A 21759-nucleotide genomic window follows, 5' to 3' on the forward strand; every position below is an offset into this window, starting at 1 on the left:
TGCTTTTAATGCGTCGGGTACATACTACGTTTGTAATACTGTATACCATTGATGTCTGTATACACGCATAAAACAAAAAAACGAGTGATTTTCCGAGCAATACACAGTACAACGAGGCGGATGGGGCAATACGAGCATGACGTCACACTCAGGTACAGGACACGTTTAGCTGAAGTTGCCCCTCTTGACAAGTTAAAAACAAACAAGATCTGCCTCACGAAGATGGCAAAGCACGACAAGAACGATGGAACGAAGGGTATGCTTATTTTCCAACGCATTTTATTTTAGGTTGTCAAATATTTGTCTATGACACCAGTCCAGGTGAACAATTCCCTGGGATGAATAAGCGAATGAAAGGTGTCATTTTCATCATTTTTTTTTCCGCATAAAGTTAGCAAGCCTGCATCATATTTTAGATTACAACAAATGGTGTAGCTATATCCCGATGGCAATTCTATCTTTAGTTTATTGCTTATTAACCAATTTAGAGTCAGCAGTGTGGCGATAGCAGCAATTAATCAGATGATTGGAGCATTGTAAAATTTGTGCGCGCACATACGTACTTCTCATAGGCATCATATTTCCTCGCAAACTGACAGATGGCCATTTAAAAAATACTGTTTTCACAATGTTCTCGTATAAATAACATAGAAACTTGGACCACGCATGCTAGAACATCACAGACATAAAAGGGCTATATATCAATGCAGATTTCTCGTGGAGGTGTTCGCAAAAGCAGACAAAGATGAGCACAAGCTAACGTAATGACACACATATTCGGACGTTTGTCGCTTACCTTTAGAAGCTGACAAATGAATATGTGTACGATCGCTTCTCAGAATATCACTCGTTTTTTGTTTTTTTTCGTTTTTTTTTTGCGTGAGTACCGTAATATGTTTTCACCATGTTTGCGCAAGTGTCACCGGACAGTTTAGACATTTGGGGGTATGGGTGGTAGAGTGACGTGAAATACCGAAATGCACAATAATTGGATATTGTACTATGTAAAAATGATTAAATAAATAAATACGTAATTAAATAAATAAATAAATAAATAAATGAAAAGTAAAAGTGCGCTAAAATACACAGACGCACACAACAAACGCCCCCCCCCACCCCCCCCACACACACACACATACACACAATGTACTGAATGAATCAACAAAGAGTAGGCCTACATTACAAAAAAAATAAAAAATAGTCAATACTCTTGCGGTCCATTGATGCCATCTCAGACGTTTGGTAGACTAGTTTTTATTTAACATTTATAGTAGGCTACGTTTGTTCTTGTAGAACAACAAAGGTGTGCTGTTGCATGAAATAAAGATGAGTACTGTATAGTCAATAGGGCCAATGGTAATACTTTATTTCCATGCATTGAAAACACAGTAATGAAGTAATACAAAAATACAGTGAATCCAATGTCCCACAAAATTTAAACCAGTGGTTCTCAAATATTTTTAACGGAGTAGGCCTACCACCTAAAATAATACTTTGGTTAGCTGTTTAAATATCCCCATCATGACCAACATTAAAATAGTGGCGTAATCAAAAACGAGACGGACGTATTATTCCTGAAAAGTATATTTGATGTAACTGAAGGCCACTGTAACATTATTTCTTATTTAAAACACTAACTCTGTGATAAAAATACCCTTAATGATTCTGATGAAATACAAATGTTATTTAAGTTCAGATTAAATGCAAACCTATTTAATTCAAAAGTTAATAACAAAAGTTTAATTTAACTGAAAGGGTAAACTCAGTACAATTGAACTGTAACTATAGGGCAGTGATTCTCTTTAAAATACCACTAGAGGGAGCCAGCGTACCGCTAGCGGTACCCGTACAAATAAATTGTCCTTCATTTTTACATGAATAGTCTACTTCCCCCCTCTTTAATAGAGGCTCATGTTTTAAGAGAAAATAATTGTTTTAAGTGCTTAAAGGAAATTTAAAATGCAAATGTTGACTATTTCAATCTGATCAGTGTACAATACTCTTTAAAAAATTGCAATTATGATAATAATGTTTAAGTAATGATTTAATTAAGAAACCCATTTAAAGTAAAATGCTAATATGACAAAGCAGATGTAAAAGTGCTCATTTCAACATATCTATTTTTTCCAATGTAGCAGAGTAAAGGCGTGCAGCTGTAATTGACCCTTTTTTTTCTTCTTTTTTTTTATTTTATTTTTAATTTTACGTACTTTTTTCCAAGTTTAGCGAAAGATGGTGCTTATTATAACATGCGGGTTTGAGGTGGAAGTGAACCTTTGCTGGGCTGGGCCACTGTTTGGATCTCCATGCGGATGTGACATTTCATAGAAGATTGCGGCCGCCATTTTGACTCCAGACTGAGCCTCGCACAAACGGACGGGAGGAGTGTGTGGAGGGCCAGCGCCGCTCAAGTCACAACGCTTGCATGATTACGCACATTCCTCTCGGGGAACGGCATTTCTTTGACGGGAATGCGACGGCTTGCTGGTTTTCGCCATTAGAGACGCTTTCGTGGGGGGGATTGGTTTGGATCGGGGCCGCGGCAACTCTCGTCTCCGCTGACTTCCAAATTAACGTCAGTCCAAGCTATTTCGATTTCCAATCTGGTTTGAATGGATAGCTTTCTCCTCCGCTCTTCCCCAGGCGAGGGACACACGGAGGAGCACACGGACTGGGGATATCGCAGGCAAAGTTGTTGAATGTGTGTCTACGGCAAGAGCTTTTGTTTTCATTGTTGTATCTTTAGCTTTTATTGGCTACCTTCTGTCAGGTAGCTAAGCTAGCTGAAAACCGGCTATTTGTTCCACCAGGTGCGGGTCGTGTTGTTGCTCCACACTTCCCGGTGGAAATCCCGAATAATTTAGCTCCTTTCAGCGGGCCTCCTTCCACGGAGCCCCGAGACTTACTCGCAGCCGACGACAGCCAGCTACTCGCACCCACCAAAGACGTCGAAATTGGGCGAATAGCGAGCAAATACGTCCGCGTTTCTCTACCCGCTCCCCCGCCGACCTCCCCTCCTCACTCCCCTCCTCACTCCCCGGCGCTGACAGCGGACAAGGCCGAGGTCGCAACAGAGCAGGCCCGGCCGCCGAGGCTTGACCGGTCCACACCACCTCCGCATCTTACCACACCTCAGCAGCAGTCCCGAACCAGGTTCGCATCCGAACCGGCCTCGGACGAAGTTGACGGCAGGGAGCTCCGCATCGCAACGATAAACGCTGCCAACATGAACCACCACCACCACCACCACACGCAGCAGCAGCAGCAGAAAGCCGGCGAGCAGCAGCTCAGTGAACCCGAGGATATGGAAATGGAAGGTTAGTGATTGCACTTGGAAGCATTTGACACATAATGGGCGCCTTTGCGCGAAGTGTGCACGAAGTTGCATCCATGCGATGGGAAGGAGAACTTACCTTACAGTAAACATGAGGGCCAGAGTTAACCGGCTGCGTTTGTGCTGATTGCGCGTCCGTTGCAGCATACTTGCGTGAAGCTGACCTCATTTTGTCTTATAAGCTTGTTAAGTTTGTGTGTTCTTGCATCGCCGTTGTGCTTGAGGATGCCGCAGAATACCTACCACCCAAGCAAGACTTAAATGTCTTATAAAGCATTTATTCGCGTACCAAGAAAGAAGACGTTTCGTTTGATTTAGTGCTTGTTTATTCTAAGTGATCAGTGCGATGGACATATAGTGCTGATGTGCAATTCAGGTGTTTGTAAACAGTGTACTTGTTGGTGTGGTAATTACATGGTAATTGCTGGATATAAAACATTAACATTCACTGGGGGCTACGGGGTAGGTGGATTTTTGACAGCTTCTGGGCACCAGCGTTCTCTGCTTAAGAGCCCACGAATCGTTTTACATACTCAAACTGTTCAACAACAAGCGCCAGCGTCTCGCTTGATGGTGCGGTAGCGTCATGTTTGGTGACGTGAGTACACAAACGGGGCCTGTGAGGTAGACTCTCGCTTTGGGCGCTCCAAACGCGAAAACAAGTCAACATGTCTATAATCACAATCTTGGTAATATACAGTGTTGTCTGCTTCTGATCATGAATCGATGTGTTAAGCCGGTAAAACATACGGATGATGCTAGCAAAGCAGCTAATTTTAAAGCTATGCAATTAGCCTCGAGGCCCACTTGGCTTCGTACTAGCTAGCACTTTAGTTAGCTTCAAGCGCTAACGTTGACAGAGGAGGTGTGTGGTGTTCTAAAATGGTGGCCTGTGTTTTGCAAGCGTCTTCCTGGCTACCGCACCAGTTTAAACACTTTAATGTAGCACCTCGAGCATTTCACCGTGTTTATGCCCTGTACGTTTGGGCGATGTTTGTCCTCTTATCTGTTATCGCAGGCTGTTAGCTGGTACTTGTCACAGCAGCTAATGGTGGCTAATGACGGTCTTTGAAAGACTGGACGGTAGCTAAGTGTTTGCTAAAGAGCTAAGTGGCTAACGCAGATGCGTCAGTCGCCGTTTGCCAAATTGTCAATGGTATAATATGTGGCACGAGTGCAATTTAGATAACTAACTAGGAAAACCAGCCATATGCTCCTCCAAGTTATATTAAATGGTGCTATGGTGTCTGCGTGTTTAGTAATAGTGTTGCCACCGCAGTCAGGCAAGGCCTGCTCTGGGGCAGCGCGGGGATTTGCTGCTTCATTGTATGGCAGACCAAGCAGCGTGGAGCTCGCCATTTTTAATCATCTCTGTTTTTGTTAGTCCACTCTGTAGTCGGGGCACATCTGCCGATTACACTGCAGCAGTACGCATAACACGTCAACGCGCAGACCATTTCAAATTGTGTTTTTTTTCCTGATGATCAATTTGGATCGAGTACAAGACTGCGAGCCCTCAGCATCACTGCGTCACTTATCCCTATTGATTTGATTTTCTGGTTTAACACACTGCCCGGATTCACCTACTCATTCTAATAGTCACTTAAACTTACAGAACAATCCTGAGTTAGGCAGACGTATTAAATGTTGTATTTAATGCTTTTCACACAAAGCAGGTACTGGTATTTGTAATTTTACCATGTTCAGTACCAGTTTTTGTGCCTTATATATATATATATATATATATATGTGTATGTGTGTATATGTGTATGTGTATATATATATATGTGTGTATATATATATGTGTGTATATATATGTATATGTATGTGTATATATATATGTATATGTATGTGTATATATGTGTATATATATATTTGTATATGTGTATATATATATGTGTATATATGTGTATATATATATTTGTATATATGTGTATATATATATTTGTATATGTGTATATATATATATATGTATATGTATATATATGTATGTATATATATATATATATATATATTAGGGGTGTGAATTGCCTAGTACCTGACGATTCGATTCGTGTCACGATTCGATTCGATACCGATTAATCCCGATACGAATTTATAAGTCGATTGTTGCGATTTTTTTTCATTCAAATTTAGAAAATACTAATCAGTAAGCTTGTAGAGTATAAGATTTATATGAAAATGTATTATTTATTTATCTGAAATTTCAGTCTTAGAGGTTGTAATCTGTTTCATGTTTGAACAGCATTATATATATATATATATATATATATATATATATATATATATATATATATATATATATATATATATATATATATTAGGGGTGTGAATTGCCTAGTACCTGACGATTCGATTCGTATCACGATTCACAGGTCACGATTCGATTCGATACCGATTAATCCCGATACGAATTTATAAGTCGATTGTTGCGATTTTTTTCCATTCAAATTTAGAAAATACTAATCAGTAAGCTTGTAGAGTGTAAGATTTATATGAAAATGTATTATTTATTATTTTTTTATTAGTTTTATTTTTATTAATTTATTTTATTTAATTTTTTTACAAATTAAGAATTACTGACAAATTTAAAGTGTTGAAATGACGTTCTCTCTTTGTTGATGCAATGTTAATGGTTGAATAAACGTGCTGTTTTGTGGGGTTTCCTGAAAAGTGATGATTGTGAAAGTACAAGGATTCCCCCATGCCAGTGACGTTTTTGATGCAGAACTGCAAAGTGGAATCACTTTTGCTTTAAAAAGATTTGTTAATGACCTTACCCCATGAACCCAGGCTCAAACAAGGACTGGGTATTGATTCAGATTTCCAGAATCGATTCGATTCGGTTCACAAGGATTCGATTCGATTCACGACTTTCGATTCAGTTGAGGAATTTATGCAGCACCTATTTTAAACACTCAAAAGTACCAGTGCTGCAAATAGTAGAAACTTCTTGCTCTAATTTAATGCATTAGTAAAAATATGAATATTTACAGAATTGAATCATTGCAGTTACATTGTTTTAACATGGCCTTATAAAAACAATAAATAATCATTTAAATCAATTACAGCCACAGTACAGGCTGTGTAAATAAAATGAGAAAAACACTTGACACTCATGACATTCACATTGTGACAGTTTTTGTGCAAATGTTCCAGTGGTGGTTGAGGGGTGGGAGTGGGTGGGAGACAATCGACACTGACTTTCTCCGTATAAGTGGCATGGGAAGGTTTGTGTGTGTGTGTTTTTTTTTTTTTTTTTGGGGGGGGGGGGTATCGATACATGGTTTTATGTATCGATATTGGGATATGAAAAGGCGTATCGATATCGATATTTCAAACCCAGCCCTAGCTCAAACTCATGTTTTTTCAATGCAAAATATGGAATGACACCCCCACCCCCCTTTTCAATTGTGCAAATAGAGTAGCAAACTATTCAACATTATATTGAAAACTATCCAACATTGTATTTTTACAGCTAGTTTCCAGGAACAAACAAAATGCAGGTTTTGTCTTCCAATTGCAATTCTGGATTTAATTCTGTTTTTACTTCTAGCAAATTTAGCAAGTGTGAAGTCATGTCATTTGAGATCTTTTACAAAGTCTTACTCGGTGGATGGGAAAATAAATTGCCATTTGAATGTAAAAATTGTGTAATCTACTTGAGGAAAGAGCAAAGTCACTTATTTGGATGTCAACTGGAGAGAGGCAAGACTGATGCCTTTTGCTTCAAAATTAGAAGGAATCAGACAACATGGATGCATATTAATAGTTTTCATGGCAGGCAAGCAAACAGTTGCTATGTTGTTCCCCTGACAACCTTTTTAAAGTCACGTTTTCTGGGATCAGACAAGAAGACAAGTGGTAGTGAGCTTTATATCTAATTGATCCTGCAATTTGTGGAAATTATTTAAATAATTTTCAAAATGATGACTTTTTTCATATTTTACAAGACTTGCTGGCAAAATTGGTCAGAAACCATTACATTTTGAAGGAATCTCTTGTGCACAGCTAATACAGTCCAGGCTCTGGCAGACTTAAACTTTTTTACAGTGAATCTGTTGTTGTTGTTGTTGTGTTTGTGCTTGTACACTTTGGATAAGATTCGTCTTCAGCTTGCCGGAGCCTTGAGTTACAGTTTCATGCAGCATTGTAGTCTCAATTGCTAGAGGATATTGGGTGGTCTATGACTGTCCCTATGTTTGTTTTTTTTAGACTTGCATGAGTGCTACAACTCTGCATCCTTTTCGAATAAATCAATATTGCTTGAGTCACTGTCTGTGAAATCTGCAGATTCACATGACCTATTGAAGAAACCCTCCCAAGCAAGGGCCTTATATTATGTTTCTGTAGCATGAATTGTAAACAAATCTATTATCCCATGGAAATGGCTTCCCAGTTAGGGATGCAATGTGTACCTCGAGTAGAACATTTTTGTGTAAAAATTGACTCTGGTGTTTTTGTTCTTAGAGTCCACCTGTCATACAGAATTATGGCATTGTCTCTCTGTCTGTGCAGCTGGGGACACCGATGACCCTCCAAGAATTCCAGCCAACCCAGTCATCAATGGTAACATGGCCATGGCAGACGGCCACAACAACACAGAGGAAGAGATGGAGGACGGTAAGGAGGGTGTGCATCGACATGAAACTTCTATTTGAACAATGGCTATTCTCAACGCCCTTTCAGTGAGAGTTGGAGGCCTTCTCTTTCTCATTTCCTCCATTTCACTCACTCCAGATACCAGTTGGCGGTCAGAAGCAACTTTTAGGTTTGTGGTGGAGCGCTTCAGCCGCCTCAGTGAGTCAGTTCTCAGCCCGTCCTGCTTTGTCCGCAACCTCCCATGGAAGATCATGGTGATGCCGCGTTTCTACGCTGACCGGCCACACCAGAAGAGTGTGGGCTTCTTCTTGCAGTGTAATGCAGAGTCAGACTCCACGTAGGTGTCTTCTCCTTAAATAATGACTTTGGCAAGCCTGCATCAGTGCAGGCTTAGTACAATTATTAGATAACATTTATTCGTACTGCACTTTTCATGGGCAATGGTGACCAGGTGCATTACATGACAAGTACAGCATGTATAGTAGTAATAATAGAGGATGAAAAATGAACATGGCAAGTTGGCAACAAATGCATGTTACTGTACATGCAGAAAAATAAAATACATTTAAACAGATGGTAAAATGCACATTAAGTAGATTGGTATTTCCCCCCTCCCAGACTGTTAGACAGAATTAGAAGTATTCATTTCTAGATGTTGTAATTTTTATTTATTTATTTGTTTATTTCCCTAGACAAATTATGTTAAATCAAAATCTGGTGATACATTTTTCTTTGAAGTTTTTGTTGTTTGCTGATTGATTGGGTTTATTGAATATATAAACATAAACACATCACAAGTATAAAATACAAATTGAAGTTAATAAATGATAAAAAGAAAAGAAAAACAATTGTCAATAGTATCAGAATTTACATGTTCGAAAGGAGTAGGAAGAAGTACAAAAAATTATCTAGTCCTACTCCCGAATACTTCTATCATAATAATATACCAATATGTTGTTCTTACTAACATAAAAATTAAACAATAGAAAATAAACAAAATCAAGTGCACAGATGTATTGGTATGAGTTGTAAGTCCTTATCCATTACATATACGCAAAGAAGAGAGAGCGAGAGTAAAGCCCTACATATACAATAGGGCTGGGAATCTTTGACTGTCTCACGATTCGATTCGATTCCGATTTTTGGGTCTACGATTCGATTCAGAATCGATTTCCGATTCTCGATTCAAAATTATTTGATTGACAAATGATTTCTGCTTCAATTTACAGATATGCACATTGTCATGTTCTACTCTGCTTTGCAAGACAAAATGACAAATAGAGACATTAAAGTGTCCTTTTTTTTTTTTTTTTTTTTTTTTAAAAACATTAATTTTGTATTGTAAGTGCCCTTTTCCACAAAAACAGCATGTGGGCTACAACTACCTTTTCCCCTTCTTCTTCATTTCTAATTTAAATAAAATCGATTTTTGGATATTAAATATCGATTCGATTAATAAATGAGAATCTCGATTCTTTTATGAATCGATTTTTTTGGCACGCCCCTAATTTACAATACAATAAATTCCCAAACATTAAGTATTGAACATATGTGGAGTATGTTATCAGTTCTTATCTGTTCAGCCCTATGTTAAAGAATTCATGATTATTTACAATAAGTGCAGTTTGCTTCTGCCAGTGTTTTATATGTAATCTAGCATTGTTGATAACAGACTCTTATCGAAAACACTCTGTCCCGTAATGTGAAGAAAGCCTTTCGACCCAAACCGTTAACTCTCTCATTCCCAGCCATTTTCACAGAAGCAACCCCTTTTGCTCCTGTCTGTTTTACTGGATTTTGACTGACTTTGCAAGGTCCACAGAATGTTCTGTTCTATTGCTATAAAAACATATCCGTTTCCATTTTGCAGCAATTAGCATTCGAATAGTTTCATCATTATTCACAAACATGTTGAAAACACTGGCAAAAAGAGCTTGTTGCAAATGGCCCTGGCTGATCTCATACTCTTCTGCCACCTGTTGGCCGTTTTTTGCAATAACTACCATTGCTTTAAACGACCTCTTCATGTCAGAAGCTCTATCTTTATGCTTTAGCATTAAAAAAACCAAAAAAAAACCCGCATAAATATGTTTTTGGGAGTGAAGAACAAAGTATTGAAAAACGTATTTATACGTCTTTGGGTTTGAATGAGTTAATAACCATGGCACCTAATTGTGTTGTCGTCAGGTCATGGTCGTGCCACGCTCAAGCCATGCTAAAGATCATCAACTACAAAGACGATGAGAAGTCGTTCAGTCGCAGGATTGGTCACCTGTTCTTCCACAAAGAGAACGATTGGGGCTTTTCCAACTTCATGTCCTGGAGTGTAAGTACATGCACATATTGAGGCATTTAAGTGGACACCTTTAAATTGCACATAATCGTTTATTTGGTGAATGCTTTACTTTTTACCTACCATAGTTAGTCTTTTGTTTCAACCGTCTGGTGTCCTTGATCTGAACTTTGTGCCTGATGTTGTGTTATAGGATGTTACTGACCCAGAGCGGGGCTTTATTGATGACGACAAAGTCACATTTGAAGTTTACGTCCAGGCAGATGCCCCACACGGTGTGGCGTATGTAGCTTTTAATACTCTTTGGGTCATAGCTGTCTAAGCCTGGCTTTTCAGCAGCAACTGAGTCTATGAAGGCTTGCTGAATTCAGGCAGTGACATTTGTTTCGTATGTGATCAGATGGGACTCAAAGAAACACACAGGCTATGTTGGACTCAAGAACCAAGGAGCTACCTGCTACATGAACAGCCTACTACAGACACTCTTCTTCACCAACCAACTACGTCGGGTGCGATATTTCATACTTTCATACGTCTGATAGTTTAACCCTAATACTTTATAAATTCTATACATTTTTGTCCAAGTAGTAGTTTGTCATTCTCAAGTATGTCAATCCAATCATTGCAGGCAGTGTACATGATGCCCACAGAGGGAGACGACTCATCCAAGAGTGTTCCTCTGGCACTGCAGAGGGTTTTCTATGAGCTGCAACACAGCGACAAGCCTGTTGGCACCAAGAAACTCACAAAGTCCTTCGGGTAACATGTTTAAACCTTTTTTTTTTTTTTTTTTTTTGTGTCTAGGATTAAGGTTTGAATTACAAGTAATGTGTTTTTCGCACTATAAATCACTTTGGTGTATAGCTCGCGCCAGTCAAAAAATGCATCATGAAGAAGTCACAACGGGGCGTAAGTCACATTTTTGGGGAGAATTTGAGTTTACAAAAAACAAGAACCATGGAGCTCGGACTTGCGCCCTGGGTGCCAGAAATACACTGAGTATTCACTACTTCACTCAAGGGCACGAACATTGGCACTTTTTCTGTTGGCGCACCTACACTGGATTTGATCGCACCCTTTTTTGGGGAGGTGCAGCATGAACATATTTGCTGACTTGTTTGAGACAACTATAGTTCCATTTGCATACTGTATTTTTATATAATGTAAAGTTTGACAATGAGTAAAGATCTTTGCAAAATATTTTTGCAAAGATATATATTATATTAAGTTATGTTTTATTATATTATGTTGTATTATATTATGACTTACAGTACTTTTTGCATTATGTTCAGTATCAGCTATTTTTGGAGTTAACTTTAACACTAAGTGCACAATGTGAAGAATGACATCCACGATATATTTAAATACAAAATATGCATCGTTTTTTTAAACATCGCTAGCGTAGCGCTAACAGGAAGTTACAAAATGCTAACAGGAAATTGGTGTTGACTTCGGCGGTGTTTTTCTTTCAAATAATGAATATCCACACACAAATCTTATGGGCAGACATACCCACGGATGAGATAACACTACGCAAAGACACAAATTCTTCCCAATGTGTGAAAAGTGGTTATTTTAATAGGATTCAATCGCAACTTTTTCCTGTACTCACTTTAAATGTGTAGCCCAATTGATGCACGCCACCACGCTGCCCCCAAGAGGCTAAAACGCACCGAAACAGGCAGTATTTGTTCTACTGTTTTTTTTTTTTTCCAGTTTCTATTATTTTAGTTTATTCTATTCTGATTTTACTTTCTTATTGTTTTTATTTTGTTAGTCCTTTCAAGTTATCATATAAAGTTGATATTTCAATTATTGAAAGATTTTCTTTTCTCAAAATTCAAGGATGCAAACATTCAGTGTGTTTTTTGTTTTTTTTGTTTTTGTTTTTTGTTTTTTTTGTCTTAACACACATTTCCACATGACATGACACGAAATAGGTCTTCTCCGGGCACTCCGGTCTCCTCCCCCACTCCAAAGACATGCATGGCAGATTAATTGGGCACTCCAAATTGTCCCTAGGTGTGCTTGTGAGTGTGGATGGTTGTTCGTCTCTGTGTGCCCTGCGATTGGCTGGCAACCAGTCCAGGGTGTACCCCGCCTACTGCCCAAAGCCAGCTGATAGGCTCCAGCACCCCCCTGCGACCCTTGTGAGGAATAAGCGGTCAAGAAAATGGATGGATGACACGAAATACAATCCCCGAGATCCCAGGTTAGCCCAGGAGGTCCCAAGACTTGGGGAAATAACACAAGATAAAAATATAGCAAAGAAAATGTCAATGCTTTACAGCAGTTGTAAACAAGAATAGTTTTATTATTGACACAAATTTATACAATAACCTTGTCTACTCATGAAACTTTTTGATATGGACTTGTCATACAAAGCAGAGAATCATAATAGTGAAAGTTTGTGTGTAAGTGGCACCCATTGAAAATAAATTGGGGAAGGGGTTAATTTTATGCATTATATATATTTTTAAATAATCAGCAGATTAATCGGTAAACGGTATTTTTCATCTTCCAATAATCTGCATTGACCTCAAAAAATGCTTATTGGTTGGGCCCTAAGGTTAATCTTCTCTGTCTACCTCAGTAAACTTAGGAGCACAACTGTATAAAAGCAAAACGTTGCTTCATGACACAAAAATGTGAATGGTCACCAAAATTCACATGCACATCACTACACGTCAACCGCAGTCTCGAACCTCTGAAACTATCAAAGCAATTGACAGTGTTTTGGATTTTATGATCATTATTTTATCATCGTACAGTTTGCATACTCCTGGCCTAGAGTATGTGAACTTTCAAGTACAACTGTAGTACTAACTGATTGCTTGATAACATGGGCTAATTATGTTAGGAAATTAATGAGTGGAACGCCCTCTGCCTCTGACTGTATACCCCCCCCCCCCCCCCCCCCCCCCCCACCACCACCACCACCACACACACACACCTACCTACGCGCACACACACTGATTGATGTTAAGGCATCACAGTGAATTTCCAACTTCACTCCGTCTTGTTGGCTGAAAATGAGTTCCAGTTGAACGAAACCTCAGCTCCAAAGAATGGAAGTCTTTTTGGTTTAAAATGGCTTGCGCGTAAAGTATTTGCCAACCATGATCAAAGTCAGCATGGTTGTGGAGCGGGCATTTTGGATGTCGGTCCAATCTCTCATTTTAATATATACCGGTACAAGTTGCACCTGAGTATAAATTGCAGCACCAGCCATACTCTGAACAAAATGTGACTTATAGTTAAAAAAAAAAAAAAGGGAACTAAAGTGTATGTATGCTTTCATGTCTATTGGTATAGTGTGTTGGCTCAGTATGTCGTTTTCCACTAGACTGGATCCACACGGTCGGCTTTGTTTGGCCCCGGATGTTCACATTTACATTTGAGTTTTCGGGGCTGAGCGGTTACAATGGAACCACCTTTTAGAACCATCTCGCAGGTGGTTCTGAAGCGGCCGTCATCTAGGGCAGAGCAATGCCGTGTTGTCACTGTCATCTGATTGGCCTACAGCGATGCAGTGCGCAACTCTGTGGCAGACGTAGGGCTGCCACAAACGATTTATTTTGCTAGTCCACTAATCAACAATGGTAATGGCGATCGGAACATAATTGTCGCAGTCCTATGAAAAACATTTAGACGGGTTTTTCATAGGAGCACTGTACTGCATAGTATAACAAACTATTTTGTGCTTTATTGTAATGTGTTGCCGTTGAGGGGTTGTGGCAAAGCTGTAATGTTTTGTTGAGTCTTGCAATGTCCGAGTTCATAAACGCAACACTGTGCGTGGTCATGACTTGTGAGTCAAATGAGAGAAAAAGACCTCCGTGAGGGAGCACGTTCGATGTCAACGTGTTCGGTGTTGTTTTGCTTATTAATAAATGTGAGTTTGCTGACTAAAGCCTCTGTAAACCTTATAAATATGTTAGCGTGCCAAACAGAATATCATGTTACACACACACACGGTGCTAACACACACCATGCTGATGCTAGCTTTCAGACATTACTAGTGGATGAATTTTAATGATTGTCATTAAAAAGGAAAAACAAATCACAAGCGCACATGCCGCTCGCCAAGTTGTGTGTTCCCATTCACTTGAATGAGAGCTTGAGCCGGAGCCTTGTTGCTCCACTGGCCCACGGTCACGGCTAACATCTCGCGAGTGGCGGAGGGTTTCAGACACCAGAGTGTAAAAACGGCGAGCCATTGACAGCCAAATGAATGACACTGAGCTCTCTTTTTGGAATGAATGAGAGCTCATGGTGAGGGTGAGCTTCGTGTGCCGGTCGCAAAATCATGATCGCAATATTTCATCCATGGTGGTCCATATGCAGTGTTGTCACTAACGCGTTACTAAGTAACGCGTTACTGTAATGTGATTACTTTCTTTCAATAACGAGCAATCTAACGCTTTCATTTTTCCAAACCAGTAATCTGATTAAACTTACTTTCCTAAGTGGCTCAGGTTACTATTTTTTTATTGTCTCATAATGTATGTAGAATGCAAAATGTTGTTGTCCATTTCGAGGAGAAAATGTTTCTCTGACGTCACATCGCATGTCACGTTTTCTCAGCTGAAAGACGCAACGGGTCACGTGTACCAACATGTGTGGGCACTAAGCCGCAGCGCTAGCAGTGGAAGTCGAAGAAGCAGCTGGACTGCCACAAACGGATGCGTTTGCTCATTGGAAATACAGCTATTACTTCACATTTGTGTCCAGTAAAGATTACAAAACCCTCTCAGTGCGCTGGAAACTTTGCACTGGTTAAATAGTCCACATCCAATTTAAGGAAAGATCACAGCACAACGTGATACAGCTCCAAGCAAAGGCGACACGACAGACAGGTAGGGAGATAGCTATAGCAGTTCTACATTTCCTTCATAAAGAGTCGCAGCGTGTGAGGCTGTGAGCTACAGCCAGTTCTGTCGGCAAAGTGAGCTACCTTCGTCGTGTGGAGGTTGTTTGATGAGAAGACTGTCAGATAGGATGCAAAAACATAGTCGTTTGCAAATTGTGCAGGAAAACTGTTGCCGTTAAAGTTGAGAGGATGCGCAGATATATGCGAAGATGTGGAAAAAGACCGTGACCGGTAACTCACCATCTAGTTGGCTTGAGTTTGTGATGCTAACTGGCCGCAAAGCTAACGAACGAGACGGCGTGCGCGTCGCTCTCGAGCAGCGGAGTAAACATGCACATTTGGGTTATTCAAACCCGCGAGTAAAGTCTACATGCAATCATGGCATTTTGTCGCTCTTCTGATTGACCTATCAAAGACATTAACGGCAAAATAACGGAGGAGGTTTGCCGGTTACGTCAAAAAATAAAAATAATAAGAATAAGAATAAAGCCTATCTGCATGACTGTAGTTCAGCTCTGGTACTTGAGAAAATAGAAAATGTTGCAACAGTTGCAACCAGCCTACATGTAAATGTTGTAGTTACAGTTTGGAACCAGCCTGATGGTGTAATGTGTTATACTACAACAATTTATGTAATGTAAAACCAGAGAAATAGAAACAAAGAAACATGTTCATGTTTCAAGTTCATGCATTTTTACAAGTTTTATTTATGTAACCGGTTGTCATTTTTATGTTATGGCAACAAAGGGGGGAAATTGGTACTAAAAAGTAACTGATAAGTTACTTTTTGAGTAACTTAGTTACTTTGACAGTAAAGTAATCAGTAAAGTAACGAGATTACTTTTTTGAGGAGTAATCAGTAATCACTAGGGGTGTGAATTGCCTAGTACCTGACGATTCGATTCGTATCACGATTCACAGGTCACGATTCGATTCGATACCGATTAATCCCGATACGAATTTATAAGTTGATTGTTGCGATTTTTTTTCATTCAAATTTAGAAAATACTAATCAGTAAGCTTGTAGAGTGTAAGATTTATATGAAAATGTATTATTTATTTATCTGAAATTTCAGTCTTATAGAGGTTGTAATCTGTTTCATGTTTGAACAGCATTAAAATAAAATATTAAGGCTTAATGTTCCGTTCATATAACATTCTTCCATGCTCAAGGTGTGAATCCGAACCCGAAGTCAGACGTTTTGTTGAATATTTTTCCATTAAAAATGGAAGTATAAAAATCGATACACACACACACACACACAAAAAGGCAATGATGATAAGACGTTGAATCGGTAAGACAATTCTGAGCTCTTAAAAAAAAAAAAAAAAAAAAAAAAAAATCGATTTTTTTTTAATTGAATCGATTCGAGAATCGCGCGATGTAGTATCGTGATATATCGCCGAATCGATTTTTTTTTTAACACCCCTAGTAATCACATTAATTTTTCAAGTAACTGTGACAACGCTGTCCATATGAAAGTGTAAATATGGTTCAAAATGTAGATATGAAATGCAAAATGTTTGTACTGTGTGTGTATAGTGTATTTTTGTTTGATGCTGGCTGGCTGGCGGACGCCTGTGTCTTGTTGATTTAAATCCGGAAATAGCTTTTCCGTCTGTATGTGAAAGCTTGTGCACATTTGTGTGCATAATTTGTGACATTGCCGCATAATAATGTAACGGCAATTCATAACGTTGGCCGTCTGGTGTCGTGCCGGGCCGTTCAGGTCTAATGGTGTACTGGCTATAGTTTCTTCTGTAATGACATGCTTCACTATGTTCTTAGAGAAACCGGGCTTACATGAAACTTTAGACAAACAATGGTAAATAGTACTTCATTTGTGTCACTTTTCCACCTTACAAGCAGTGTTGCCGGTAACGCGTTACTTAGTAACTTAGTAACGCGTTACTCAAAAAATTTGCTTTCCAGAGTAACTAATAGTCTAACGCGTTACTTTATTCTACAAAGTAGTCTGATTAAAGTTACTGTCCAGAGATTCAATGCGTTACTCCACATTTTCATGAAGGCAAAATATCTCACTGTTGTAACAGTCACAAACAACTGCCGCTAACTACCAAGATGAGGCGGAAGTCATTGATCACCACACTGAATTCAGCCATGGTCTGGTCGTGAATGGTTTGCACATTCAGAACAAAAGTGATGATACTTTTACTACTACTTTTATTAACCAACAGGCACACAACGCAACAAAAAAAGTGTACATTATGGACCATAAAAGTAGTAAAAAAAATAATTTATTTCCATCCTCAACTGGTCCGTGAAGCATTATGGGATGAGGTCGTCTCCGCCCTCTCGCCAGGGGTAGTGACGTCAGACAAGTCACGTTTTCAGTAGGCGAGTGAAGCTTTATCGTTTTCATAACAATAGCAGGAGTTCTACGCCGTGCTCTATTTGTTTTGTTTACATTTCAGTAGCATCACCGTTCAAGCTACTTCCGTGTTTACAGAAAGCTGTCAAAGTAGCGCTCAGAGACGCTTCATTCCCCGGATAAACATAATGCAAAGACGTTACGCACCTTTTTTGGGGGGGGAGCCTACCGTCAACGCCGTGCTCGCGACACGGCGCGCGCGCGCGCGCGCACAACGATTGACATCATGCAAATGGAGACAGTTAGCAGAAGCCGGTGCCGTACATCTCGGTATTTCCCATGGCTATCGAGTCCTCTCGGTGCACTTGTATGTCCCGGGCCGGCGTTGGTACTGCGCGCGAGCCAAAAAGAATAACTCCCGTGGCGATCCAATGCATGGATTCAAACGACACAGGTATGTCCCACAGCCAACACACCAGCTAAGCTAAAAGCACACTGCAAGTATCTCATTTCTCAGTTTGTGGCTCCCTGTCAATGTCTACAACTAGCATGAGCAGCAGATAGGAGAACTGAGACGTGCCCGCGATTACGTAATCAAACTCAAAATGAACGACAGCCCAAAAAAACAAAATATAAACAGTAGTGATTCTGTGGTCATCATCGTGTCTCAGATTAAAAAAACAAAAAAGATGTCATACATTAACCAAAAATGAATGTGATGGCAAAAGAAAAACAAAAATTGTTAAAAACAAAAATTGTTGATTAAAAAGGGAAATGAACTTTTGGAAATATTTTTGCATATATTAAGTGGTTAAAATGTGTTTGATAGAATTATTGTTTCATAAGGTGGCTTCATAATTCTTTTGGCTGGATGGTAGGTTTATTTCATGTCTTAAATTTATTTTTCTGAAATACTTCACAATGTACACATATTCTGTTTAATTGTGTTGGTGTCTGTCTAAAGGTTAAATATTTATATTTAACATTAAATTATCAACCTTTTGTTTTCCTGATCCTTATTTTGAAGAGAAAAAACAAACAAACCAAAAAACAATTATAACTGTCAATAACTACTAATAAATATTTAAACTGATACATGTGTACACACTGGAATAGCGGAACAAACAAACAATAGAGGAATTTAGGGGATTTTCATTTTCAACCTGGATAGATTTTTATTTTTTGTTTTATAAAAAGTATTTACGTTACAAGAAGTCAAGAGAGACTGCCTATTTTGTTTTTCATAAAAAACAACTTTATTTTCATGTTAAAAATGCACTTTCAATAAAGTATTTGGAACTCCGTTTCTACTGCATTATTTTTATGTTGAGATGGTGTTATCGGCAGCTGCTGAAAGTAACTAAAAAAGTAACTTTTAATCTAACTTAGTTACTTTTAAAATCAAGTAATCAGTAATGCAATTTAGTTACTTTTAAAACCAAGTAATCAGTAAAGTAACTAAGTTACTTTTTCAAGGTAACTGTGGCAACACTGCTTACAAGCACCTCAAAACGCTTTACAATTGACTACTCATTCACCTACTGATGACGCAGCATCAGTAGCAACTTGGGGGTTCAGTAACTTGCTCAAGGATAATTCGACGTGGCCACAATGGCATGGTATCGAACCCACAGCCTCTGCGAGACAACCACTCTACCACTGAGCCACACCGCGGACTTTACAATACCATTACTTGCAGTCTTTTTTTTTTTTTTGTTAAGATCTTAACGGCCAAATGAACATCAGCGATCATGGTATACTTATTAAATTACATGACATCAGGGGTTCTGTCAGTGTTTTGTCAGTTAAGACTAATAAATGTATGTCAATTGATGAGCTACTATTGAACTATTAATACATCTATGTAGTATTATTATGCAAATGTTTTTCTCAGGAAAACAAATGTCGTACTTGATGTGTGCAGTGTGTCATTGTTGACATGAATGAAAAGAGGCGCTGTGGTGCTTCAAACCGGAGGGAATTCTGTGTCCTAATCTGTACCAGCTGTATCCTAACAGCTCTGTTGTTTGTGCTTCCATTTGTTTTGCAGGTGGGAAACTCTAGATAGTTTCATGCAACATGACGTTCAAGAGCTCTGCAGGGTGGTGAGTGCTCGCAAAACAACTGTGGTAAACATTGTCGGTGCATATGTGCTGTTGCTGGGAACAAATCCTCTGGTTGATGTGCGTTTCAGCTCCTTGACAATGTGGAGAACAAAATGAAAGGCACTTGTGTTGAGGGAACCATCCCTAAACTCTTCAGGGGAAAGATGGTGGTATGTTTTGTCTCTGCATCATTCTCTTTGACAAACTTTAATTTTAGCAGTTCAGAATTTATTAAACAATTTTGCTAATTACGTTGAGAGCATTAACTAGCTTGACACAGTAATGAGGTGCTAGCAATATGTATTAAAAAAAAAATGTTGAAGAAATATGAAGTCATACAAATAGCCATATTTGTGGTTAAGGTAAATTGGGCTTTGAGGCCATTGTGGTTTCATAAGTGTGTACGTGTGTCTCTGCAGTCATACATTCAGTGCAAGCATGTGGACTACCGATCAGAGAGGATAGAGGATTACTATGACGTCCAGCTTAGTATAAAAGGAAAGAAGAACAGTGAGTATGAGCTTACCAACCTTTGGGCTTTTTTAAACTGGAGAAACTGTAACAAGATGTCATGAGTCATGACTTTTCCAGTCATTTGTTATTCCTTAATTAAATAGAAAGTAAATTGTGACAGTAACGTCAAAGTGCTTGTAAATATAGTCATGGTTGATCTGTGTTCTTTTTAAAGTCACTAAAATCTCTGAATTTTTGATATCACTACATGCTGCATCATCAATGGTTTCATGTCTAATCTCACGAATGCTCTCCTCCTTTCTCCAGTATTTGAGTCATTTAAGGATTATGTTGCAACTGAACAGTTAGATGGAGACAACAAATATGATGCCGGAGAGCATGGCTTGCAGGTAAGTTTTAATTGTCACTTGACCCACAATCATTTATTCCAAGGTATGTCCTTATGGCACATATTTTACATCATAAAACTATTTTGAAAAATTACATACATAAGTTAATTATGTATCTTCTGCCATTTAGTGGATGAACGTTTCATTGTTCTGCCTGTCACTATATTGAGATGCCATAGATAGATTAACAAAGATGAATTACTTGTAGTTAATACAATTTTGGGACGTATTAAAGGAAATTGGATAATTTCCTGCGGCACACCGGATGATCTCTCACAGCATGCTGGGCTGCTGCACAGTGGTTGGGAATCACTGCTGGAGCCTAATAAGGACATCCTACAATCTCATACGAGCATTCAAGTCAAAATGCAGAATGTGGTCCTTACCAGGTGCTTGCTTGTTTGGTTTGTAGGAAGCTGAAAAAGGAGTGAAGTTTCTTACTTTCCCACCAATCCTTCACCTGCAACTGATGAGGTTCATGTATGATCCGCAGACTGACCAAAACATCAAGATTAATGACAGGTACAACCTTTAGAAGAGACATGTTTACCTCACACCATTCTATTAAGTTTTTTGTTTGTTTGTTTTTTAACTTAACATATTCATTCTGTACATTGTGGTACGTTACACAGCTCTTGTGAAACACTAGATAAGCCAGTGAGACACTTTGATTGATGAATTTTCATCTTATTTAATAGAGATCACTTCAGTCCTTGTGGGGCAAGATGCTAGCTGAGCATACATTGTTTTTTTTTGGGTTGTTTTGTTTTTTCTTTTTGTTTTCCCCAGCTTGTGAGCCATGAGTCATCCTTGTGACGATATCCTCCATTATTGCCCATCTCTGCTTCACAGTGTTGGACATAATCAAGAATACAAAGCCTCTGAGGCACAGTTTAACTTTGTTCAAGCCTGTTTGTTGTCTTGATAGTAGACTCTTGCTTTACTTTGTTGATCTTTTAATCTCTGCTTTTCCTTTCTGTGATGTTCTGTTTTTCTTTGGGTATTGTTCCTAACGTGTCAGCATCCTTCTGTCTTTCATAGGTTTGAGTTTCCAGATCAATTACCTCTTGATGAGTTTCTTCAGAAGCCAGACTCCAAGGACCCGGCCAACTACATTCTCCATGCCGTGCTCGTGCACAGTGGGGACAACCATGGCGGTCACTACGTCGTCTATCTTAACCCCAAAGGAGACGGCAAAGTGAGTGTCAAGGAACCAATAGTGAGAACATTTTTTTTATTTACATTTCACCAAAAATTCTGTGATTTTCGTATGTGTGTGGGAATTGTTTGTGGCTGGTGTATCTGCTGTATTGTTTGATGATGACTCCACTATTTGAGATGCAGTTGAACAGAGGT

At 38.9% G+C, this 21759-nt stretch overlaps 1 protein-coding gene across 6 annotated transcripts in view; it reads left to right on the forward strand.

Annotated features, from left to right (window-relative positions):
• Positions 1-123: 123 nt before the first annotated feature.
• The window catches only part of usp7 (ubiquitin specific peptidase 7 (herpes virus-associated)), a 36231-nt gene continuing 14595 nt past the window's right edge, over positions 124-21759 (forward strand). For 2 of the 6 annotated variants that reach the window (XM_077539672.1, XM_077539680.1), the window contains exons 1-14: positions 124-256; positions 2811-3317; positions 7853-7957; positions 8075-8273; positions 10124-10262; positions 10423-10511; positions 10630-10738; positions 10858-10988; positions 19486-19540; positions 19630-19710; positions 19960-20050; positions 20321-20403; positions 20816-20925; positions 21445-21622. In XM_077539672.1, coding sequence (XP_077395798.1) covers positions 223-256; positions 2811-3317; positions 7853-7957; positions 8075-8273; positions 10124-10262; positions 10423-10511; positions 10630-10738; positions 10858-10988; positions 19486-19540; positions 19630-19710; positions 19960-20050; positions 20321-20403; positions 20816-20925; positions 21445-21622 — 1911 coding nt within the window. In that variant the 5' untranslated portion in view covers positions 124-222. Of the gene's footprint in view, positions 257-2752; positions 3318-4003; positions 4024-7852; positions 7958-8074; positions 8274-10123; positions 10263-10422; positions 10512-10629; positions 10739-10857; positions 10989-19485; positions 19541-19629; positions 19711-19959; positions 20051-20320; positions 20404-20815; positions 20926-21444; positions 21623-21759 lie in introns of those variants that run through there. The other 4 variants (XM_077539689.1, XM_077539699.1, XM_077539706.1 and 1 more) reach the window with 4 other exon arrangements.

The sequence above is a fragment of the Festucalex cinctus genome, chromosome 1 (assembly GCF_051991245.1).
Source record: "Festucalex cinctus isolate MCC-2025b chromosome 1, RoL_Fcin_1.0, whole genome shotgun sequence".
NCBI lineage: Eukaryota > Metazoa > Chordata > Actinopteri > Syngnathiformes > Syngnathidae > Festucalex > Festucalex cinctus.